Below are 26,345 nucleotides of genomic sequence, written 5' to 3' on the forward strand. Positions count from 1 at the left end.
CAACCTGGCTACATCAGACAGTGACTGGGCAGGGCCACAGCATACATGACCAGACATGCATCTTTTGGCTGCGAGATCCAAGGCATACACATATCATGTGATGAAGAGGTCTCCGTTTTGGTCATGTATGGGACTGTTATCGAGTTACATGATGGAGGAAGGGCTGTGGGATTTCAGAAAAGAGTGGCAGGGAGCAGGTTGCCAGAACAATTCAAAACCAAAGTCTGTTCATTGCTTAGATGTGAAAGCTCCTCTGGGAAGAAGAGACAGCAGTATTTAGGCTAGATTGAAATATGAGATTTTAAAATAGGGCTATTAGGCTTTTTATTGTTAACTTGATTTCAGCTATATTAAGTTTTCAGATAAATTCTGTAGTTTTATTTATTCAGTTTCTAATGATTTGTCTATCTAATACCTGAAAACTTAAAAGAGGACGTTCTCACAGCCAAAAATTTGCATGGTAAAGTAGGGAACATTTCTGTTGAACCCAAGTTTTACGTTGTTTTTCCCCTTCTAGTTTCGAAGATGCTCCCACTGCATCACATCAATTTTGATTCGACTCCAGCTCATTCATAATAATTATTTCTATATTTTACTTCAGTCTAAGCACTTTAAATAATGAAAAGGCAGCTTGAAGTTGGAGACACGTTTGACTGGTGGGAAGTAACACTACGGTACAGTTAGTCATGTGCATGGTAGCTAAACCAAAATATGGTATATTCTTGATGTTATCCAGTAGAGTTCAGCCAAACCTAAATGAAAGCGCACTTATAGATCTCACATTTATTAGCAAGGACTCAGGGCCTGCAAGTATTCCAGAACTTCAATATCTATTAATAAACCAGTGGCAGAGTGGGACTGCTATCTGCTGACAAGACAGCCTTGATAATACAACAGCAAAGCTATGATTATACAAGCATTCATTTGAGTTCCTAGTGTAGATCTGTTGACAGTCCATTTTGAAACATCTGAAGTTTGCCAAGCATATTAAAATCTGACCATTTTGACTCCTTACAGCCATTGAAAAATCCTTGAAAACTTCCGAGCCTGAAGTGAGAGCACAGAAAATCCTCAGTAATGACATATGTTTTGTTATGACTGCAAAGTTGACTATTTGCACTGAAACTGCATCATGAGTAAGAGGTCAACACCCATAGTTGAGAAAAGCAAGGTCTAAGTATGGTCTCTAATCCACCTGTTTTATTGTAAAGTAGATCTTATTCCTTCCTCTGTGCAATGACGTTTAGACTGTGTTCAGCACTATGGTATCCCCATTGCCTCTAAGAATTTCTGGTAGGACAGGTACACTGAGCGTAACTCAAAATGCTATGCCAGCTGTCATCAGATTTTTCTCATGGAGAGTTATCAGAGCTCCCCTGCTTATATCATGTGAATTTTGTCATCCCCAACAGAGACACTACTTTGAGGATAATGCAACAATCACATTAAATAAAGCACAAATTACTGCTTAGGCATTGTCTCTACACACGTTTTTGGGCATATAGTCCTGTCTGAGCGGGTGCTAGGCAGGTATGTAGGACACAGACAAGCTCCGAACACTAAACCTTAGAATGATAAATTCTAGTTACACCAATTACACACTATGCAGCTCCACATTTCCTATACGTAAAATAGCAATATAATCCTTGCTAACTGCCTTCCCAAGGGTGTCGTGAGGATTAAAGATTTGCGTAGCATTTTATTAATTCAAAGTGCTACGTGTAACATATTAGATGTGCTGCTCACTTCTATGAGCTGTCACAGGACACCTTTTTATGATGGATAAATTCCTATCAACTTTATTTTCTTCTTTGGGTGAGAAAAGCCATTTCTCCCAAAGCATGTGATTTGATCCCTGTCCATTAGCAAGTGTTGCAAAAACATCAGCATATTATCAAATGCTAAAATACTTTCAGTTCCCAAACACCATAAAATTTTCTCACTTCATAACAGTTAAATGCATAAAGGGAATAGGAACGATTAGACTTAGAGAGTCAAAAATCTTCATGATTGCCATATTCATAGAAAGGGGGAAAGGCAATCTTTTGGAAGATACTATTTTCTGAGAATTTCCAGTGTCTGCTGTGGTGAAAGCCAAAGTTACCACAACACTACTTGAATATAGCAGAAAGTGCCCTGGTGTTCTATGAAAACATCGCAGATTTTATGTTCTGTGAACTCTCCCAGGCCACGTGAGTCCAACATAATAATCATGAACAAACCAGTATCTAGCAAACCACTTTAAAAACGTGAGATGCCGATTGTCCTATCTATAAAAGCTACTACACAAAACTAAATTCACTTCCACAGAAACTTTTTAAGAAAAAGAGGGTAATTATTACTGAAAGAGAAAGATGTTAATCTACGAATAAGAGCACAAAGACTGTTTCAGCAGTCTTGGGTGTCTGTTAGGTCCAAGCTGGCCTCATCAAATTCAGTATGGATCTGCATGAAGCAACTTCATTCCTGTAGAGACGTTAGCAGGGGAGGAAGAAAAAAAATCCAACAGCAGCAATATTTTTGTGTGATTCTGAGAGTTAAACAACATTGTGGTATATACATACTACTGAGCCCTTTAGTAAAGCATGTAAACTATACATCACACCCATCCTACTTTCACAGGAAATCCAGACAGACGAAAAGTACATAGGAAATTCTGTACTTTATCCATCCCATTTCAGACTCTAAGAATTTAAGGCAGTAACTTTACTATGAAACTTTCTACTGAAGAAGAAGAAATACTTGCTTCCAACTACGTTACAAGATAACTGAATGTCACTGCCTCGGTAACAAGCACAGGTCACAAATGAAATGTTACAGATCCATGAGTGCAACATCACTAGCCTATGTTAAGAAAAAGTAATAAGAAAAGATCTGTACGTCCTTACAGCTAACAGAGCTGTAAATTTAGCAAATAATTAACACTGGCATGATGATTATATACAATGGTTCAGTCAGGTGGCAGAAGGAGAAAGCAGGGGCATACAGAAATAGAGATCCGAAAGAAACATCAGAATTAACAGTTCCCTCTTGCGACGGTGTTTGACAACTCTGTTTGCCACCCATACTAAAGTGGGTGGCAAAACGGGCAGCAAAACTTTGATTTTAAGGTCCTGAATAAATCTATCCGCTTAAATAAAACCCCACAGCACAGCACCAGGGTTGGTATAACTAAACTGGCACCTCCGCTCCCAGCCATACCGCCTTTGTTCTCTGGTGCCAACCTCTGCAGCATCCAGAGGAGAAGGAAACCGCACTGGGGGGGGGGGTGGTGGTGTGTGGGGGTGTGTGGGGGTGTCTCGGCAACCCCACGCACCCAGGAAGCCTCCGCGGCCTTTTCCGCCAGCGGGGGGACGGCCGGGGAGGGCAACCCCGGGGGCCAGGCGCCGCGGCGGGGGCCAGGCTGGCCCCTCCGGCCCGCCAGCAGGCCGCGCCCGGGGAGCGGGGGGTGTGTGTGGGGAGGCCGCCCGGCGGCGGGGCCCTCGCTCACCTCTTCCACCTCGATCTCTTTGTAGTCGATTTCTTCAAAGTTGAGGACCGGGGGGGTTTCAATCATTTCAGCGGAGGCGGCAGCGGACATCCCTCCTCTTTCACCTGGGGGAGGAGAGGCCAGGGCAGGCCGGGGGCGGAGGGCTCGGCGGCGGGCAGCCGAGGGCCTGGGCCGGGGCTACGCGGGGCGCGGCGGCGGCTCCTGCCCTCCGCGCGAGCGCAGGTCGGGGAGGGCCTGGCCGAGGCGCCGCCTGGGCCGCCGCGCGGGGCGAGGCCGCATCCGCGGCGGCCGCGGGCCTCAGTGGCGGCGGGCGGAGGCCCCGGCGGCGGCGGCGCCGCTCCGCATCCCGCGCCCTCCCGCACCCCCGCGGAGCGCCGCGCCGGCTGCCCTAGGCCGCGGCCTCTCCGGAGCCTGGGAGCCGCCTCGGCCGCGCGTCCCCGGCGGAGAGAAGGGGGCGCCCCCGGGGCCGAAGCTGGCCGCCTCCGCCAGCCCCGCCGGCGGCAGCAGCAGCGGGGCGAGGGGGCCGCGGCGGGGGGTGGGGGAGCCGCTCAGAGCCGCGCCGCGGCCGCCGCCGCTGACATCAGAGCCGCTTCCTGCTGCCCCGGCCGGGGAGGCGGGGGAGGGAGCGCCGAGGGAGGGGAGCGGGAAGGGGAAACGCGCCGGCAGCGGCTGCTCCTCAGGCGGCCGCGGCGGGGCCACGGCCTGGCGGCGGCCACCGCGACCCCGCCCCCGCCGCGCCCCGCCCCGCCGCCCGCCTCCGCCAGGGGGAGCAGCCGCGGCCCCGGCCCCGGCCCCGCTTCCTCTTCCTGCCGCCTCCGCTGGCGCCGGCAGGGGCGGGACGGGTGCCGGTGGCCGGGAGCCGCTGGAGAAGCGCGGCAGCGGCGGGCAGCGCTGGCTGCCCGGGAGGCGGGGAGGACGTCGCCGTCTCGGCGGCGAGTCTCAGCCGGGGCTTGGAGGGGCAGGCGGGCCTTCCCGGGCTGCAGGCGGCTGCCGGGCACGGCGCACCGCGGGGCCCCGCCCGCTCCCCGCGGCCGCACGGTGCCTCTGCTCGGCAGGAGGACGGCGGGGCCAGAGGGCCCCCGCGGGGCCGAGGCAGCCGCTCGCTGTGCGTTAGCTTCGTGCGAGTGTGGGGCAGCGCGCCTCGAGTGCTGAATATGCCTTTTCCTAATATATATATATATATATATATATGTATTTCCTCAGGGGAAGAGGCGTACGTATGGGGGCGTGCGTCTTGGGACGTGTTTTCTCTGAAGGCAGAAGCGCAGCGCAGCGTTGGGTGGCCTGTGCTCTTGAGCGGCTCTTTCTCGGGGGGAAGCGTGTGTGTAGGAGGGTAGCTGGGGAGCGGAGGGTAATTAAGCAAATGATATAAACACATAGCAATAAGGGAATAGGGCTCGGGAATGAGCGCATACCTTAACCGCTCCCTCTCCAGTCCCCAGCTAATGAGAATCTCGTCCCGCTCTTCCAACAGCTAGCACCGGCTTTGACTTTTGGCTGGAGAAACGCATCAGTGTTTTGGTGGTAAATCTCTCGGGCTGAGGCTTCAGGGTGACCCACGGTGTGAAATCAGTGCTGGGATGAGTGGATATAGCTGCTGTGTTTCACTGAAACAGCTGTGCTTCATTTTGATATGTTTAGCCTCGGGGCTATATATAAAAAGTTATGTTATTGTACAATACTATTAATAGTATGTAATTTTAGTAGATCTAGTAAGCTTTTCTAGATCTTCCTCTGCTAAAATTCTAGTGAGTGTCTGTACCTCACAGTGAAGTCTTGTAAATGGGAGATAGAGCTGGTTTACAGAGCTAGCCTGAGAAAGCCGCTTAAGCAGTTAGCTAGGAAACAGAAGATCAAGGACAGACTGTCATTTTGGGTTGTTTGCACCCCTCTTGCCTTTTTCTGTCAGCTTTACTAATTTGTCCAGGATTTCCAGGTGCAATCCAGAAATCCTAGACAAGCAGTCATGGTGCGTGTACCGGTACACTGTGTTGTGTGCAAGATGAAACTAGTCTCCAGAACAGGTTGGGTCGGTGCCATTACATTGCTCAAGCAGTCTTTGCGTGTGTGGGCAGCAGACTCGTATGCTGAATGTGTTGAGTTCCTGTTGCTTTTTGATTTTCTGATACGATTTGGTCTAGAAGGATCTAAAAAGGCTTCTGTTAGACACGGGAAGGTTCCAGGTACCCCAAAATCTGGCTAATATCTGCTTCATCCAGCAATGGGATTATTCAGAGCCCCTAGTTTCTCAGAGGTTGTATAGGTTTGGATGTTCATATTGACCCTGGTGCTCTCCAGATATGTAGTCTGTGGATGATTCAGACCTAGCACCCGCTTATACTCAGAGGTGTATTTGAGTTTTGTTTTCCTGAAAGCCACTGTTGGTACACGTCTTGATCATACTGTGACATGGAGTCACAAAGTACCACGTTTGTACCTGGACCTGACAACTTCTTAAAGGAAAGCGTATCACTTTTGTATAGGCAGCTGCTACTGTCTCAGCTGCTGAGTATGCAATATATTGGTTTTTGGAAGATGAAGAATATGGATTTTTGAGGTATTGAAAAACTGCAGATCAGATCAAAACCAGACTCCTCTCAGATAAATTCATAGGCTGGATGAATTGCTTCAGTTCTCTAAACACTGTGACTGGGATTCAAGGCAGCCAACACATAAAGTCAACTGAAGCCAAGGAACAGGAGTGAATGAAAAAAAAGGATGTGTGAAAATCTGTCACTGCTGGTCTTGATACCTAGTTGCAATCTTGAGCGTGGTGTCAGGCAGAATTCTGAACTTAAAACTTTTTATTTTTTTGGACCATATGCTATGCATTGGGGAAGGTGAACTACATAAGTGCTTTTTGGAAAGATGGCCAGATGGGTGGTGGTACTTTAGGTGGCAGTTGGTGATCTCTAGTAAAAGTAACTGAATATTTGGCTTTTTGTTATGTTTCACAGACCTCTCTTGAGGATATATATCAGGCAAGTGACAGTTGCAGTCTTTTATATTTTAGTGGTGAGATTTTTCTGTTACCTTTTTTTTTTTGCGTTGATGAGAATTAAGAGCGCAGAGGAGAGCATTCCAATTATAGTTGCTTGTAAGGTTCATTTCCTTTCAGAAATTAATGTAGAAATATGTATCTCAAAAATAATGGGCTCTCTCTTTGTGAAGGCAGAGTCATCATCATTATTAAAATGTCACTGTTGTGAAGATCAGGTGGGGTTTTAAGGATGTGGTAATGTTGATGTTGCTTCTTTTTGTTTTCTGACTGACACAGTCTTAATTAGCTGTGTTGGGGACTGGGTATAACTTATACACCCCAAAATAGAATATATTAAATATTTATTCAACAAACACATTTGAAGGGTGAAGGAAGAAAAAAGCTGCATCCGTCACAGGCTGTGTTTATCTTGGAGAAATGCTGCTCTTGTGTTTAGAAGAAAAACCTAGAACCTGGAAAGCCCACGTTCTGGGTCTCAATCGCGGGTCTCTAACATCGGAAAGAGGTTATGCTGCCGGGAAGGTGAGCGCTTCAAGATTGTTGGAAGTCTCAGGATACCATGGTCAGCGCGCGCACAAGTGCTCAAACCTGAGATAACTGCTGTGGAGCCGTTTGTGGCTCCTGTCATAGAGCAGATTTAAGAGCTATATTTTTTCAGAAGATGAGGCAGTAGGTCTTATGCAAAATATAAAGTAAGTCTACACGGCCAGCTTAACAGACCTGAGACTTAGCCCTAACATCTGCATATCTTAGCTAAAGTTTATCCAACATATACAGAATCTTACAGCTTAGAATTTGGGCACGTTTTCATGAGTACAGACAAAGGTGAAGACATATTATCCTGGCTACCCTTTGTCCAGCTCCCTTAAAATTACTCCATGTAACAGTTGTAGGAGTTTTTTAAGAAGAGCAAACCAGCATTATTTTTCTCCAACTTAATTTAGAAAAAAGTGACTTCTTCTTTCAAAAGATTTCAACTTGTGTCGTATTTTCAGTATATGAAATTTTTTTTCAGTTGGTTAAAACATCTCATTTTAAGCAATGGAAGAATGATACTAGGAAGCAGTGGTGGAAGATGTTGGATGGTCTCAACAGCTGGCATACCTACAACAAGAAAGGTTCCCTTCTAGCTTTAAGCACAGGAATAGTTCAGGTTTCTGACAAGACTGACTCTTTTCTTTTCTTGTTAAATGTTGTCTTGTAAATATGAAGTTATGTCATTTCAGTTCTTGGGAACCCTGTGTGATTAAAGACCTTGACACCAGCTGTAGAACTGATTGTGAGTCATCAGCCTCATCTCACCTGTGTGTTGGAAAGTGTCTGGATGCATGCTATTCATAGGAAACCTGCAGGAATTAAAAGGAGAGGAATTAGGCTGGATGACTGAGTGACAGGAACTGGTGGATGAACTGTCTTGTGCATTGCCTTGCAAGCGTGAGGCCAGAGCAGGTCCCTGGTGACCAGTAGTATGGGGCACACCATGAAACACATGCCTTACAAACTCAGGTCCCAGCTGGGAGGGACCCTGGGGAAGCCCACTTCTTGTTCCAGTGCAGGTACAGTGGAAATATCTCATGAGGACAAATCACCATGATGATATTGAAAGATTTCTGTTGCTCAGCGTGGCAGAGTTGTTGCCTAATCCACTCTTCTCATGTAGCTCCTTTGGCTCTTGTGTTAAGATTTCCCAAGAGCAGGTTGCGACATTTTGTGTGTCAGATTTCACTCTGAATCTCAATGATTTCACCAATTCTGTCTTGCATTAGTGGTTTGCAAACTCTTACAAAGCAGCACAAGGGTGTCTTCTGCCAAATACACTGAGATAGCAGCCCCAACAAGCTTCATGTTTTCTTGTTACTTCTTTCCCTTTCTGGGTATACTTCCCCACATTATGTAAAGTCTTCTAAAAAGCTATGAATTCCTTCAATTGTGGTGTGCCTTATCATTTGTAATAAAATGCGTATATTAAAAAAAAAAAAAAAGCCTTGCAAAATAAATGCATGAGCTGCTTTGCTAAATACTAAACACAACTGTATGCAAGGAACTGTATTCACTTTGGTAAAAGGAAAAAGAAGTTCTCTTGTATGAATGTTACAGGAACTCAAATGGTCACAATTGTTTCTGAACCTTATTTTGCTCCTAATCTGAGGCATGTTAGATCTCTCAAAGTTTTCCAGCAGCCTAAACCACCAAGAGATCTAGGAAAGAGGTGTAATGCAGCCACTGTGCAGTAAGAGCAAAGTAAAGGTGAGAGATGATCTAGACGCAGTTCTAAAACCAAACTAATGTGTTTCCCCTGTTGCAGCTGTCAGCAGCTGGGGTTGGCTGACTAAGTGGCTAGTGGGAAAAAGATACTAACAAATTTAGCACACAGAGAAGAAGGAGAGACAGATGGCAATAGACTGGCCAATCTTCAACTGAGAGGTCTGAAAGACATGGTGCATGAAATTTCTGATAGAAGATGTGTTAGAGAAAGGCAGGAATGTTACCAGGTAACTATAAAGTAGCGAAGGTATTTTAGAAAGGTGCAAAAACTGATCCAGGCATCTAAGTATGTGTTGGTCTGCTCTCAGTAGGCTTTAAAAGAAAACATGAAGGAGAGAATAATAAAGAGCATGGAGGTAAATGGAATGAAATGTCACATCTCTTTAATCAAAGGTAGATTATCTTGGATTAACAAAAGATAATTTTTGATAAATTCTGTGATATTTTTAGGCAAAGGGAGTGGATAGAACTATTCTATCTTGATTGTATTTGATATATTGCCTTGTGGGAAATTATTAATTAAGCTGGACATGATAAGAATCATTAAAAGAACTGAAAGTAGGTAAGGAGAGTAGGGGAGTAGTCAGAAGACAATGGGGACTATCAAAAGGGAAGTATTGGAATGAAGTTACTAACAGATTTTTTTTTAAGATTCACTTTTGAGAGCAACCTTGTTAATCTTAATAATTTCTTTAATAATGTTGATAAGAGAATTAGGAGAGTGACAGTGATTCTGGTGACACAAGCTTAGACAGCATAGTTAATGGAGAGGAGGATAAGAATATCAAATGGGAAAAATTAGACGACTCCAAGGACAAGAGAAATAAAGTGGCTAATATTTAAAATATTAGAGTGCAAGTTCATGAATTAATTTGAGAACTCATAACATCTTGTTATTCTGTAACAGACTTATTGGGAAGAGATAAAGAATACAATAAGCAAGTTTGAACTAGTTTTAGGAGGACTATGAGTCTTGTAGATAATGCGCTTAGAAAAAAGTGCAAGCTTATATATCCTGTATGATATATCCAATAAAGCTATACAAGGTTATGCAGACCATCTGAAAGACTCTACAGTGTTGGTTATCTGCTTTCCAAGAAAAATGAATTGGGACCTAACTAGTTGCAGAGAAAAGCTACAAAGATGGTCAAGATAAGAGACGTCTTACCACAGAAGGGAAAATAAAACAACTTGGCATGTTTAATCCTGCAAAACAAAGACAGAGGGGATATATGTTGCCTCTTTTTAAAGAGATTGGAAAGATAAAGATATTGGGGAGGTAAACAGTACTGATGGAAAAGTGATGTTCAAGCAAAAGGAAACTTCTTTGGCACAAGAATCCTGTTAATGCACGTAGATTGGAAACCTGAAGAAGGTTTCTTGCCATCAGGGCAAAAGTCGCTTCACTGGATCATGTCTGATCAGTGAAATCATTTATTTGTCATAACTATCTGTGAGAGCAGAGTACTGTATTCATTGCCCAAGGAGGTCTCTTCCAATCATATGTTGGCCAAACAAGTGCTATTGAAAGTGTAAATAATATAATGAATTCTTATCACAGTCTTTCTTTAGCTGAGTGTACATTGAAATGAACTGGTGTGTTCTTAAGATGAAGTAAAAATTATATTGATAGAAATACGTTGAGTAAGGCCTTGTTCTGAAGTACAAGGTGAAGTTTGGAGGGAGGGGGGATTTTTATTTTTTTATTTCTTGGAGGAGGAGTATCAGTCTCTTTTTCATCTTTTAAAGCTTCACACTCATGAATCAGAGCAAGCGGAGGGAATTGTTGCAGGTATGATTTTTAAGCACTATTAGAAAAGGGAGATGACAGCCTTGTATGTTTTATGCAAGACACACAAGTGGGTGGAGTACCACACAAAGCACTGGAGCAGTGGACTGGAAGTAGGAGGGGAGACTGTTCATGACTTTCATCACGTAATGAGGATAAAGACTAGTGTAGCCCGAGTGCATGTACACTGAGGCTTCTGTGGATGAAGAAATTGTCCTAAGTCTTTCCATTCTAGAAGATCTATTCTACTATTTAAATGAGAAACAGGAACAGATGTTCTGTGTGCTTAGTTTCTGGTTTCATACCAGCTAGAACTGACAGAAACAAGGAACACGTAGAGCTGTAGGTCAAATGGAGAACCTGCCCTATGAGGAAAGTCTGAAGGAGTTAGGTCTTTTCTCCCTGGAGAAGGCTCAGGAGAGGACCTCATCACAGTATTCCAGTACTTAAAGGGTGGCTACAAAGAGGATGGAGGCTCCCTCTTCATAAAGAGCCATATGGAGAAGACAAGGGGCAATGGGTACAAGTTGTACAGGGAGAGGTTTAATCTTGATACAAGAAAAAAATTTTTTACAGTGTGAACAATCATTGACTGAAACAACCTTGCCAGGGGCGTGGTGGATTCCCCATCACTGGAGGTTTTCAAGATGAAACTGGACAGGGTGCTAGATAAACTGGATAGGGTGCTTGGGGGTGCTGGTTGACAGCCGGCTGAACATGAGCCGGCAGTGTGCCCAGGCGGCCAAGAAGGCCAATGGCAGCCTGGCCTGTATCAGAAATAGTGTGGCCAGCAGTAGGGAAGTGATCGTGGCCCTGTACTCGGCCCTGGTGAGGCCGCACCTCGAATACTGTGTTCAGTTTTGGGCCCCTCACTACAAGAAGGACGTTGAGGTGCTGGAGCGTGTCCAGAGAAGGGCAACGAGGCTGGTGAGGGGTCTGGAGAACAAGTCTGATGAGGAGCGGCTGAGGGAACTGTTTAGCCTGGAGAAAAGGAGGCTGAGGGGAGACCTCATCGCTCTCTACAGCTACCTGAAAGGAGGTTGTAGCGAGGTGGGTGTCGGTCTCTTCTCCCAAGTAACAAGCGATAGGACGAGAGGAAATGGCCTCAAGTTGCGCCAGGGGAGGTTTAGATTGGACGTGAGGAAAAATGTCTTTACTGAAAGAGTGGTGAAACATTGGAACAGGCTGCCCAGGGAAGTGGTTGAGTCCCCATCCCTGGAGGTATTTAAAAGACGAGTAGATGAGGCACTGAGGGACATGGTTTAGTGGGCATGGAGGTGTTGGGTTGCTGGTTGGACTTGATGATCTTAGAGGTCTTTTCCAACCTTAATGATTCTATGATTCTATAATCTCATCTAGCCTCCCTTTCCCACACAAGGTTGGACCAGATGATCTTTCGAGGTCCTTCCAACCTGGGCTGTTCTATGTTTCTAGGAAATATGCTAGCAGGCTAGAAACATCTCTGGAGAAGGCAGCCTGATTCTTGTGTGGTTTGCAATAGCCAATAGCGTGAGTGCCAAACACAGACCTGCAGCTCCAGCCTGGTTCCATGTGCAGGAGTGCCTTGTGCGTAGCTCTGCCTTGTGGTCGCTTGTGGATGTGTGTTTGGCTAACAGCCTATGTATGCACGTGGAGGACTCAAAGACGCCACCAAATAGTCATATTTTGAATTGACAGCTTATTCACATGTTATATAACCAATATGCTGAAAGTCAGCGTTTTGTAACGTACAATAAAAATCACAGATCTGGCTCTTTTTAAAGAGGTACTCATTAACGTGCTTTGCCGTATGTCATTAGGATGATATATCTTTCTGGAAGGTATCTTAACAAATGGTCAGTCAAAACCATCTGTAATCAAGATAATACATTCTCACCAGTGGAAGAATAAAGCAAATACAATCACGGAAGAAGGAAGCAAGCTGTTTATATCATTGTATTACTTGTTTGGTAATGAAATATGGACATTGTCTTCTGATTTACTGGGAGCACAAGACGTGATACTCCCAATTAAATGACATCAGATAGGAGCAAAAGTCACAGCAAAACTGGAAGTGACAAATCACCAGAAATTTTCCTGTCCCCTTAGAAACTTCCAGTCAGGTGGTACTTGACCACTGACAGTAACTGAGTGTTTCATAAAGGCAGTGGTTCTTCAGGCCATTACTGTAGCCATTACTTCAACAGCCAGATCAATGTAAAAGAAGTGCTGAGCCAATTAACTTGCTAAGGCCCAATTTTTGGCATAACCTCAACAACTTCTGGTATCTGAGCATGTAATTCTTCAGTGAGCATAAATATATCTATCTCTTGGTATCAGACCAGTAAGTTAGATGTTAATGACTCTTGAGAGAATTTCTTGTCAGCATAGGTCAAGCTTCTGAATGTGAAATCATTATTGTCTTTTATACATACTAGTTCATAAATTTACTCCCTGCAACAAGGCTCAATTTCTTTAAAATTTGAGATAATTTTAACCTACAGATGCTGCTTTCTAGTGGAGAATCCATCCCCAAAGACACTGAATGTTTTATGTGGGAGATGCTCTCAGTCACTCCCCTTGATGCTCTTTGAACCCGTGTGATCCGCTGTTTATTGGAGCAAGGGAAGGAGTCCAAAGAATGTGTTGTTACTCCTTGACTCAATTGATTTTTAAGTATTTTACGCAAAGTGGAACAAGAGAGGAGGAAGAACACTCAATTCATAATGCCCTAAAAATGGTATTTAATGACATCTTTGGGAGATGAATGTTTAATGAATGTTTGAATCCCCTCAGGCAGAGGAAGGATTTGAATGGTGGTCCATTGCACAGCAACTGAACTATTAGATAAGGAGGGCTTGTAACAGTGATACTTGCTTCTCTTCCATCTCCTCTTGGTCAGTCCAGCACAGAATTTGGTTTGATTTTCTTGCAAAAGTCCTAAACCAGAATGTTAAGATGAGCAATTAAAAAGCTGAAAATAACACAGCATGCAAATGTTTCAGATCAGTGGCTAATTTGTCAAGTTGAGAAGCTTGTACTGCCTCGTTTCGTGTGATGGAGGAGTGAAGGCGCAGCTGCAGAGCACCATGTAGTCACAGCAGTGGTGAAAGGGCTTTGCAGCTGTTCTTCTCTTGCATGTAGTTTGAGTCTGCACTGAAATGCAAAGAAATACCACTGCCCACATCACTTTCTTGTGGGGTTAGGTAGATCGAATTCTCAAAGGCATTTCATTATCTAATTCATAGAATTGTCATAGAATCATCATAGAATGGTTTGGGTTGGAAGGGATATTTAAAGGTCATCTAGTCCAACCCCCCTGCAATGAGCAGGGACATCTTCAGCTAGATCAGGTTGCTCAGAGCCCCGTCCAACCTGACTTTGAATGTTTCCAGGGATGGGGCATCTACCACCTCTCTGGGCAACCTGTGCCAGTGTTTCACCGCCCGCACTGTAAAAAATTTCTCCCTTATATCTAATTCATTTACTTTGATGGGACATGGAGGCCTATGCCACCTTGGGAATGTAAGTCTGTGTCAGTTGGTCCCTACTTGTGAAGAGGAAGGAGTATGAACTTTTGTAAAAAAAATAAATACATAGATCTTATGATTCTAGGGGAAAACTCCAAGCTTAGCTGATGCCTAGATTCACAGCCAGCCTGAAATGGTAACTTTGAGACTTGTGTATTTGTTCTCTGAGAAAGTCTTTTGACCTCCCAGACTGTGGGGCGTATACGGCTAGTGTCACAGCAGGCACTCCAAGGTAAGTATGCTGGGTCATGGCAGCAGCCCAAGCTCTGTGTTTTGTAGAATGGTATCTACTCCTGAGATGTGTGACAGATCCACCCTCATGGAGGCTGGGGATGTGGGGATTGAACCAGGGGGATTTGGGGGAGGCCATGACTTTGAGGTGTTGTTTTTTGGAGGTGGAGAACACGGGGAAAGGGAGACACACAGCAAAGTCTTTCCGCCAACTGAAATGCATGTTTGGAGAAGAGTGGTGCTGCCTGCGTTGGGAAGAGAGAAGGGAAAGTGGGTCCGTAGAGCATGGGATCCTAAAGGAGCAGGTGGGTGCAGAGGCATTGCTCCTGCATATGAACACTACCTGGCCATCAGACTGCAGTTGCTGCTGCTGCTGATTAAGGCCACACTCGCTGCCACCACTAATGATGGGACCTGAGCTGACTGTTTAGTATCCTTCTTCTGAGGCTTGTGGCACAATGTATACTTTATAGTTCAGATCACATTATCGAAATCGTATGTACAATGTGCAACCTGGAGTGTATTACCAGGATGCAAAAATAGGGAGAAAGTCTACAATCTGTTGTACATTAGGTTTCGGATTCATCTCAGCAGAATGTGATTACCTGAAAGTTAAGACATCTGGTTTCCAAATGCCTTCTTTGGTCATTAAGAAGACATAGGCATCTTCAGAGGGTATTTCTTCCCATCTGTCATAGACATATATGTTAGGACGTGATGAATTACTGTTTGGAGATGTCTCTTTCTCTACTGACTGTAGATGGAGCCTATATGACAAACTTCAATTAGACACCTAGGGCTTGATTCATCTTCCCATAGTCATCTAGTGACTTTGGAGGCCCCCAAAGATTTCTGAGACCTCCACACGGGGCTGGCAAATGTGACGTAGGTCATGAGCTGAAGGTCCAGGAAGCATATCGCAGGGAATCTGAGATGACACTAGATAGGTATGTGTGGGCAACTGGACTGATTGCCTAATTTCTGGTTGCTTAAAGGGAGATGAGAGGAATCCCACCATCGAGATCTGACACCAACCCAGGTAAAGCCAGTGTTGGTCCCACAGTAGAATATAGCTGCAGGTGGATCAGCCTCTGAACTCTAGACATCTAAATTCATAGCCTAGTTTTGTGTGAAACGTAAACCTGAATACAGTTTTGTTTTGTTTCTTGTGGGTTTGATCCTGCACTGTTTCCATTAGTGGGAGGTTTTCTGAAGCATGAATACAACCAGGTTGGAAAAAAATAAAAATCAACCAAACAAAAATCCCCCAAAAGAATACCTTCCTCCCCCTGCTCCCCTGACAATGTTATATTAAAGACTATTATACATGCTTTGGCACAGTTTATCCCAATTTGACCCAACTATTGGTCTCCAGCAAAGAATACCCCAAAATGAAATGTCAGGAAGAGCTGATGTTAAGAGTGCTGCCCGTTGGTAAAATGTAGAGGGAAGCCTGCCTGTTGGTTTGGCCAACACTCAAACCACTTAGGAAAGAAAGAACTAGTTGCTCTGCTTTATTAGGGGCATTAAATTCAGAGATGCCTTTAAAAGTTATATTTGAAAGTGTGAAAATTACATTTAATAGAGCTCTTAAAATATGATGACTGGGCGACCGTTTCTTCTGACAGCCAGCAATTACTTAATCATACAAATTTCTTTCACTGTGTGAAAGCAATGGAGAAAAGCAGGTGCTAGTTCCCTCTGGGCATCTGAGGATTTGATAACCTTATTTCTTCAAATGTATGCAGGAATATTACTGCCTCTAATCTCTACATCAGTTACAGAAAAGCAATAAAAAAAGTCATCTGAAAGATCCTGGCATTAATTTGTTTATGTCATAGCCTTTAACTTTATGAAGCATTTTGTGGGGGTGGAATTTGACATGCCTGCTGCAATTGTTCTCTTGATTCAGTGTAGCTGGAGAAATAAATTTGCAGCAAATGGGAGTCAAGAAAAGAATGCAAGCAAATGTAAAAGGAGACATTTTTCTTCCAGGAAGTTTTTACATTAGACTTCTGAAAAATTTTGGCTGGAACATGGATTCTTCAAAAAAAGTAATTTGACACTGGGAGAAATCATGCATCATATATGTTGCTGGTGCCTGAGTCTGCTTCATTTGTCTTAGTTAGAATTTTATGTTTATATGATGGGTATTTCCTGAAACTGTGCAGTGGAAGAAGTCGATACTGAGGCCATTTTTATTTCCCCACAAGGTGGTACTGTGGTACCGACTATAGAACTCTTGTTTCGGCTATAGTTGATTTATTTCTGTAACGCTTCTGCAGATGTTTTAAAGACAATTTTTTGTCTGCAAAGAAGACAGTTTCAGTGTTAGAATCAAATTTCTTAGCAGAATGGTCTTAAGACTCCTTTTTGGTGTGCTTTCTTTTCCTAACTTTTTGTCTCATTAAAAATAGATTTTATTGTAAGTTGAGATTGTCAGAAAAACTCCATTACTGCTGTTTGGACTTTTTCACATTTTATTGCATTTTTTAAACCTAATCAGTCTATTTCAGACTCCCTTGTTTTTCAATCTAAACCAATAGCTTTTGTAAGTTTATTCAGAAATTCATATCTTTTTTCCTTTAGTTGCATGTAAGTAAAGAGGCACCTACAATTAGTTACAGAAATGAAATAAATAAATAAAAAACAGAAAATGCAGTTTTCCCCCTGAAAACAGACCTAACCACTATCAAGCACAGAAACAAAACATAATTAATTGCTTAAATCAACCTCTGTGGCAGTACATGGGGTTCTTCCAGTTGTTTGCGGAGGTCTGTAAGATCTATTGTGAGCAGCTCCATGTGTTTGCACACCCACCATCGCATTTGAGAACTTGCATAATTTCTGTGGTTGTGTCTATACTACTACACTACTGCAGTTTATAGCTTATTTTAGAAAATGAAATAAGGCTAGGGTAGAGGCCTGAGCACTAGTCTGGAGGTCTGCATGCTGTTAAATGGTCAGCATAGTCCTTGGCAGGGCTTTGGCCCAGGACACCAAGTACACTAGACAGAGATTATCAGGGTTTGACCGTAGCCTGTGCTTTACGGGGAAGAGAGTTAAGCTATATTGATATGTGCTGTGCAGTAACTATTGGTCTCAAGACCATAGGACAGGCACTGGTCTGCTTTATTCACCAGTATCAATGTAGCAACTAGGACCCACTGAGTCATGCTTGTGTGCTCCAAGCTAAGCATGCACACAGGCAGGTTTGGGGCTGCTCAGTTTTAGAAATGTGAACTCCTTTTTTTATGATCTAGCTTTTACATCCATTATTTTTCTGTGTGGTCTGTTTCTATTCACCTAATGTACGTGGATACGCCATAGATACCTTGAAAAAGCAGTTACTCTACAGATGCAGGTCGTACAAGATATGAAGCGTCATGCACAATCTATAGTTAAAAGCAGGGGGGACACATCAAAATGGGGTCCAGTTATATAAAATGAAGCTTTTTAATGCATTTGGAGGCTCACATTTGACTGTTATTTAAAAAAAAAGTAATATTAGAAAACAGCGATCTATGCCTTATTTTGTGATATCTAATAGCTTTTTCAAAAATAAGTTAGTTTTCTATAGGGCTTCTGTATATTCTTCATGAGTGGAAGAAATACATTTGAGAGCTGAGTTTGGCTATTATCTTTAAAGCCTTCCTTTCAAATAGCATCCCACTCCAGGTTCTTGTGCTTCATGGTTGGCCGGGGACTACAACATGCTTCAGCCAAGTGATAGAGACCCCAAGCAGGTCTCGAATTAAGGGGGGGCATCCATGTGGCACCATACAGTCCTTTATTGAGGCAGAGTGAATGCCTTGAGTCCACAAGCAGTCTAGCAGGCCTTGTTTGCCAAGGTCTACAGCCTGCCCTTCATGGCCTCCAGGTCAGAGGATAGAGCTGGTCCTGCTGACGTGAAAACGGGACAGGAGATACTCCTCTTTTTAGGAATATGTGACTTCCCAACACTGAGGTGAGGAAGTGGGAGGCATGGGAACAGCAGATAGAGGCTAAAAGAAGAGCTGAAGGGCCACTAGTTCCCTGACAAGTAATGTTTGCAAAGCAGATCACTGGGGTCTGTTGTCAATATTATGGTCATATTATTATGCTGGAGGTAGCATGAGAGCGGGATAGGAAGAGCTACACAAGACACTTCTACTCACACATTCTGTACATTCTACAAATGGGAAGCCTTTCTTTGGGCATCAGATCCCAAGCGGAGAATTTCTCTGTGATTATATCTTCTCAAAGCATAAAGCTGTGGTCTATTAAATGCCTGTATACCCTACCTGGAAAATGACCTAACAGCATCTTCAGCTTTTGGCTCTGCTTTTGGACAATCTCCATCTATTATTGTTGATAAAGACTTCTTTCTTCCTACTATTTTCCCCCATTACAAAGAAGTCCCCTGAATCCTGGGACTTTCCTGCAAATGTGCATGCTTAAACCAACACTTTCTGTGGGTTCTTTTAGATTTCCATTTTTTCTTGATGGAGATAATTAAGAATATTAATTCTACATGAGAGAAAACTACATCCAATGTCCTGGGAAGGTGTTCTGGACCTGGGAGCAATGTCTCAAATGTGTTTAAATGAGATCTAACAAAAAAGAATAAGCATGTGTCTTAGGCAGGCTCTTGAGACTGCAGGATGGGAGAAATACGCTTGAAGGAATCACACTGAAGTGGTTTGCCAGTAGTACATAGATAGGATTGCTGGTAGGGATATTTAGTAACATGGGTATGGTTCTTGTTTCCAGGACTTAGAGTTCATAAAAAACAGGTGAAAAGAGATTAAATGCTTCTCTGACATCATTTTTTCATGTCAGAATTTGCTGTCAGTGCCACAAGTCATCTTTGCAGGGAGAAAAGTGAGCTACGTAGCTACAAGCAGGAAAGGGAGTTGTGTGTATGCCCTATAAACTGGGAATCTTGTTTCCCATGACACTGGATCCTGGTAACAGTATTTCTTTGTTATAAAAATGCACTTCAGAGATTGAATTAAAGCCATACAAGACTATTTTAAGAATCGTACTTCTGAAAGCAGAGGTATATCACACAAAGAGTAGCAGACACTGAAAATATTTTCCTTGTGGCTTCCAGCTTTGGTTTCTGTTCCTAAATGCTCCTTCTCTGAAGCCTAAGAAAACTGTTAAGCTGGACTCACCCCTTCACAGGCCAGACTTAGCTCACATGCACTCTGAAACATCTGCAGACTCTGACGTAAAGCAACCAGAAACCCCAGTGTTTTATGAGCCATTTTGGGCTTTAGGGAACCTAAACAGCTTTGGTATTACAGAAAGAAAATTAAGGGTTGCTGATTTGAGATGGCCACCAAAGAGGACTGCAGGATCAGGATTATCCTGAAATCTTTTAAGAATGCACTTAAGAGGTAATAGATCCAAGAAAATGACCTTTGGAAAGTCTCTTATTCTCCTGTAATTTCTTTGTCAGTTGTTTTTGCCAGGTATGTCTACATGATGCTGACCCTTAAAGCTTGGGAGTCCGTGTACTTTCCTCTTCTACTGCTTTATCATTTTTTGGAAGAATTCAAACATATATTCTAGTCACCAGCTGAAGAATGGATTCTGGTTTATCTAATAAATGATATAAATTGCTGGTCTGTTCTATCTGGACAAAAGAAATGAAAAAGACCTCAGATAAAAGCCTTTCTTTATTAAAAAGCCAAAGACATTTTAGATCTCATTTGGCCTTCATGCCCTACTCATTCCTCCTCTCTTTATCTAGTGGTGCTTTGCTGATACAGTTATTATCCTTTTCAGCTACTCTAAACATATATTATTAATTCTGCAACTGGCTTTCTACCTCCAGCCCTTTTAATAGTAAGTTCACTAAAATCCTGTAAGGCTATACACCCTAGGAACAACCTGCATGTTTCTCCCCCAGGTGCGCATACTCCGATTCCCTCTGAATGGCCCATTTGGGCCATCCCCTTCTTGCTCTGTTTGTTCCCTTGCCTTCTCCCTTCTCTTTGCTGTGCTTCACTATCTGCATCCATTCTTCTCCTGTATCAGGAAAACCTCTTTGTCCTCTTTTTCTGATTTTTTTTTTTCCCGTTCATTAGGAAGCAAAAAAATCAGGGAGATAGGCGATAAGACTTGGAATTGAATCCCACCTGTGAGGTGGGTTCAAGATCTAGGTTGAAATATTTCGGTGAGTGTCCATTTTTGACATTACAGTCTGCTTTTTGCATTGTACAAAATGGTTGGCCTAGACTATTGTAATGATCATGTTGGTTGGTTTTAAAATCCATGGGTTCTTCTTTAAAGACTCACTTAAATAACCCACCACTTCAAACAATTACTTCTCTCTTTCTCTCTTCATTAGTAATCCCCTCACATGCTCTTTGCTACAGTGTTGTTTCATCTTGTGTTTGTTTGTCCTAACTAATTTAGATATTAAGTCCTTTGTGACTGACAATGTGTCTATCTATGCAAAGCACACTTAAATAAATAAATTTAATAATAATTAATAATAAATATGCCAGCTGAAAGCTATGCATCTGAGCTAGCAAGGACAACACTGACATTGATGTATTTAGTTTCAGGAGCAGTGCTTGCTCTTCCCCTGCCATGGCTCCTTGCGAAGCGCTGTCAATGGCTGCTGCGCTGAGGGGTGTTGGGTCCCCCTCTCACAGTCCTCCCCCTCGGAAAGTCACGCAGAGAGCTCTGCCTTGACCCTCGTCACTCACCAATGTGAAATCCAGCCTTCGGAGCTAAGACTCTCCTAAAGGTGGTCAAAATACAAGAGGAGAGGATAGAATCTGTTTCGGGGGAGAGGATCCTGCAAATCCCTGACATCTCCCAAAAGTCACTATTCACAACTAGTACCAGTCCCTTACAGACAGTAAAATTTTTATAGAATCATAGAATCATAGAATCATTGAGGTTGGAAAAGACCTCTAAGATCATCGAGTCCAACCAGCAACCCAACACCACCACCCACTAAACCATGTCCCTAAGCGCCTCATCTACTCGTCTTTTAAATACCTCCAGGGATGGGGACTCAACCACTTCCCTGGGCAGCCTCTTCCAATGTTTAACCACTCTTTCAGTAAAGACATTTTTCCTCACGTCCAATCTAAACCTCCCCTGGCGCAACTTGGGGCCATTTCCTCTCGTCCTATCGCTTGTTACTTGGGAGAAGAGACCGACACCCACCTCGCTACAACCTCCTTTCAGGTAGTTGTAGAGAGCGATGAGGTCTCCCCTCAGCCTCCTTTTCTCCAGGCTAAACAACCCCAGTTCCCTCAGCCGCTCCTCATAAGACTTGTTCTCCAGACCCCTCACCAGCCTCGTTGCCCTTCTCTGGACACGCTCCAGCACCTCAATGTCCTTCTTGTAGTGAGGGGCCCAAAACTGAACACAGTATTCAAGGTGCGGCCTCACCAGTGCCGAGTCCAGGGGCACGATCACTTCCCTACTCCTGCTGGCCACACTATTTCTGATACAGGCCAGGCTGCCATTGGCCTTCTTGGCCGCCTGGGCACACTGCCGGCTCATGTTCAGCCGGCTGTCGACCAGCACCCCCAGGTCCTTTTCTGCCAGGCAGCTTTCCAGCCACTCTTCCCCAAGCCTGTAGCACTGCATGGGGTTGTTGTGGCCGAAATGCAGGACCCGGCACTTGGCCTTGTTGAACCTCATACAGTTGGCCTGGGCCCATCGATCCAGCCTGTCCAGGTCCCTCTGCAGAGCCTTCCTACCCTCGAGCAGATTATGTCTTTATTCATCCTTCTGTGTGGGGCAAATTATTTTTTCTCTCTCTTCCCTGCCCCCCCAGTTTCCTATATGTGAAAGGCTTGCAAAGCAAGTAAGTGCTTTTGTGGAACAAGCTCTGTAAATGCTCGGGCAGAATCAGTGAAGCTGGCAGGAAAGAATTCATGTGGTGTGCATTAGCAATTGTCTAAGCTAGAACACTATTTAATCTGTTATTCCTGGTGGGCACTACCTTGTAGAAAAATAATATTATTACAGATATAATCTTTCAGTTAGTAACAAACCTCAGGAGTGGTCTGGCGGAGAAAGGGGAGAAGTGAGTCCTTCTTGAGCAGAGGTAAATTGGGCAAAATCTGCCCTTTGTGTGTCTGCCTGAAGAATTATGACTTCTGATAGAAGCAAGTTAGTCACAGTATATATTGCCTTTTTATTTCATTATGGGAAGAAGGGATTACTTTGCGTATACTTTCTCTGGTCCATCCCATAGCTAGAACTGCAGTAAAAGTCAGGAGAAGAATAGCTGAATAATATGTAGCAAAGGCAGAAGAATTACTGTAATTTCTACGATTATTAATCCACCTGAACATGATGATTTTTATCAGATAGCAATGTCTAGAGTATGTCCACTGTAGTAGTAGTTTTATTCCTTGTACTGCCATCAAAACCATAATGTTTGGGTGCTCTGTATTTACTGCCACGAGTAAAGTTTGTTACTTGGGGTTTGTTTTCCCAGTTCACCCCTGGGGAAGAGGGGTGAATGCTCATGAGCTTTGGTTTTTGTAGAATCTGTAATTTTTTACATAGGTATAAAATGCACCTCGAAGGAGGCGGTGGGATGCTCTGTGGGATTCAGGAGCTGCAGCCTAGACCGCAAGACAGTTCTTTCTCAGGCAAATAACTTTTCTTTTTACACTGTAAGGCTTCATTGTGACAGAACTTTCTGAGGTCCAGGGAGTACTTTGAATATAAACACTGCAATCTTGAGCTTAATTCAATATTTTGCGGAGTCAGTGGAGAAATTAATATGATTTGTTCACTGTAATCAGCTAGTAGGTGCCTCTGAAGGTCTGATTGCTTCATGTTCAAATAAAATGCACTGTTACAATCCAGATGGGAGTTAATGGTGGCACATGTAACTAAGATGGACTTGTTTAGGATGGAGTCTTTTAACCAATCAGAGATAAAAGAAAGCATTATCGATGGATACGGCTCCTTGGGAGCTCGGTGTGAATGAGAAATCCAAACCTAAATTAAATACTGTGGGCACGCAGTGTCAAAGAAAGGATATTGCACAGTGACTACAAACTTTTTGAAGTGTGCTGCAGAGCCTCCAACATAACCTCTGTGTCTCTCAAGTTCCAGGTTGTCCAGTCATTTTTCAAATATGAGCTACTTTTGGCTTGTGTGGTGATGCCATTATATTCACCCTCCCCTGCTCCCCAGCTTTTTCCTTATCAATAGCAAAGGTGTGACCGCTTATGGCATCTTTTATACTTTACGGTGATGTGTGGCTCATTACCAGTTTGAGGATACAGTCAGTGGGCTCAGCCATCACTCGTGTGCAGCTGTGATTTGAGCAAAGGTGGGGAATAATGAAGGCTGGGCAGTGCTGTGTCGTCCCTGGATTGTCGTCGTTTTAGTCCATATTGTCTGACCCCACCATTTCATGGCTGCATGTAGATGCTGACAAGGCCTTGAGAGAGAATTGTTTCTTGCAGAACTCTGTTTTTAAGAAGCCTGTTGATGGACAAGCATTTTTCTCATTAGTACTTATTAGGTGATTCTAACCCTGAAATAAGCAACTATTTTAGCCTATTCCTCATGATGACTTTCTCTTCTAGGCAGGACAGCAATACCTGTCAGACCATTTAACAGATTACGTTTGCATCTTACCCCAGGATCTCATACTCGCTATACTGAAGATCCTATGAGCTTTATGTGAAGCAGAGAAATGCTACGTAATGGCCTTCTAATTTTTGTTTCTTTTGACAGCTAAATGCCAAGTCATTGTGAATGAGACTTATCTGCCCAAACGCAGCTGTCTGTAGGACAGTAGGAAGGTAATCACTTTCCTTCATTAATTAATGAAGAAAACTAGGCACTTCTGGGATGCAATTTGTTTTATACCAAAGTAGATACCTCAAACATGCAAAAGGTGTTGAGACCTGGAAGTTTCAAAATTAGTGATTTAATTAGGTCACTAAAATTAGTTCAGGCCAGGGGACAGGCTTTTTAGGCTTAGGAGACAACAGATGACTGTTTATAGCTTTATTTATTATTATTAAGAGGAATCTCGGTAATCAATATTCCCCCATTTTGCAGTACGTTACAGGAATTTTATTTCTCATCTTTTTTTTTTTTTCTCTTTGGGAGAGGAGAGCCAGGATTCCTTTCTTTCCAATTCAAATGTGACTTCCATCCATATTTTTGAAAGGCAATTCTACCCAGGGATCCCTTAGAATGAATGAGCTGAAACTGAAAGATGTGTGTTACTCAAACAAATGCAATGGGCTCAAGACAGGACTAACTGGATGCTATTTTATGAGCAATACAGGAGGTCAGATTAAATGATTCAGTAGTCCCTTCTAGCCTTAAAATCTATTAAAAAACCTGAACAAGTTCAATAAAAACGTAATAGCATTTTACAGAAATTACTCTAAAACCCCTAAGAATTAAACAATAGTCATTAATAGCTTTTTTATGATGTTTTCACTATATATTTCTAGAGCACCAAATCCTACAGAGAGGGATATATTTCTCTTTAAATTGATGATGTGATGGGGAAAAAAAAGTCCTCACTCAAACAGACCTGGTATAGCAAAAAAGCTTATTTCCTAGTGTGGATGCCTCAATGCGTTTGCAAGTAGGAAGAACAGTAATTTAGAAATGAAAGGAGGATCTTATCTGAACATGAATTTTCAAAGCATCACTCTGCGTATCGTTTAGACAGCCCTTGGCTCTGACCGCTGCGTACAAATGCATGAGCCAGTGTGTGTGGGCAGTGTGAGTCATTCAATTTTCCTACTATATAATAATAAAAAAACAAATGGTGGTGAAGCCAGCATTTAGGTCTAGAGAAGGAAGCTGTGATAATGCCATGAATCCTTGCACTCGGGGATCAACAGTGATGGCATACAAAGCAGACACAATGACAGGCAGCTTCTTCTTAATGGATGTTGATCTGAGCTACAGACATAGATTTATCCAACCTTATTTTTATCTCGCAGCTTCTGTACCCCGACTAATACCTTTAAGAAAATGAGTGGTGCTTTAAAACATGGTAACTCAAGCCTATAGGAATTAAACACATTTGAAAACAAGTTAATTCATCCTGGTTAATATCAGAGATTTCTGGCCTTTCTTCCTTCCTCTTATTCCCCTCAGTTATATGTGTTTTACATTTTAATGTAGTATATTGTACTGTAGAGGCAGTAGCTCCAATTCATGCTAGTGAAAAAGAATAGAAACTGAGAACTGCTGCAATACCATGTGGCTTCTGGGGATCCCTGTAGCCAAATGTGTCTGGAGAACTTCCCTTCATAGGATATAGCTTCTGCATCATCCCCAGTAAGAAACATGTTTAAATGTCCCATAATGTAGTTAAATACTGACTCTGCACACACAAAGAAGTTTGCCATGACAGAAAAAAATACTTCTTATTGCTTTTTATTAGCATTATTGCACACAGACTGGACTAAGAATTGTTTTTACAAATTTTATTTATGGTGAGACATGGATATTTAAAGAAGATCAAGTGTGGAAAGAGAAGATGATTTCAATAATTTTTAATAATCAGACCATCACATTTAGGTTTACAGTCTGGTTAGAGATAGTGTGATGGTCCAAATTAAGAGAATTGAGAATGATGACTGTCAGTAAGGGAGTATTAAATAGACGGGGAAAGAGTCAAGCCTGTAATTCCATTACAATATTCACAGATAAAAAATAGCAAGTTCAGTGGCACATAAAACACTGACTTGTTGACTCTAGAGAAACTTGGCGAGACCATTCGCAGGAGTAGAATACTAATTCTGATGGCAGAAATTCTGTATGTAAAATTGTCTCAAGAAAGTTTCTGAACTGCTCAAGACTCAGAAAAAATGTTGGGTCTAAAGTGCTTTAAGGGTGAGCATTATTTTTAGGTGTATATAACATACTGAACTACGGAGACTCTGAATGCTAGCAAAATGTAAGTATCTTTTAGTAATGGGCCGATGCTGCTGCTTAGTGATTCAAAGAGAAATGTGGAAGTGCTGATAACGATATTCTTGCATATTTTTTTCCCCTATGTAAAAGGGACCAGGATGTGAATCAGAAGTGTAGGTATGCCAT

General features: G+C 43.0%; 1 protein-coding gene across 7 annotated transcripts in view; it reads right to left on the bottom strand.

The window, feature by feature from the left end:
* Positions 1-3,692, bottom strand: part of MAP3K7 (mitogen-activated protein kinase kinase kinase 7) — a 48,725-nt gene extending 45,033 nt beyond the window's left edge. For all 7 annotated transcript variants that reach the window (XM_076333249.1, XM_076333242.1, XM_076333240.1 and 4 more), the window contains exon 1: positions 3,491-3,692. In XM_076333249.1, the coding sequence (XP_076189364.1) occupies positions 3,491-3,580 (90 nt within the window). In that variant the 5' untranslated portion in view covers positions 3,581-3,692. The remainder of the gene's footprint in view (positions 1-3,490) is intronic.
* Positions 3,693-26,345: the final 22,653 nt, after the last annotated feature.

The sequence above is a fragment of the Aptenodytes patagonicus genome, chromosome 3 (genome assembly GCF_965638725.1).
Source record: "Aptenodytes patagonicus chromosome 3, bAptPat1.pri.cur, whole genome shotgun sequence".
Taxonomy (NCBI): domain Eukaryota; kingdom Metazoa; phylum Chordata; class Aves; order Sphenisciformes; family Spheniscidae; genus Aptenodytes; species Aptenodytes patagonicus.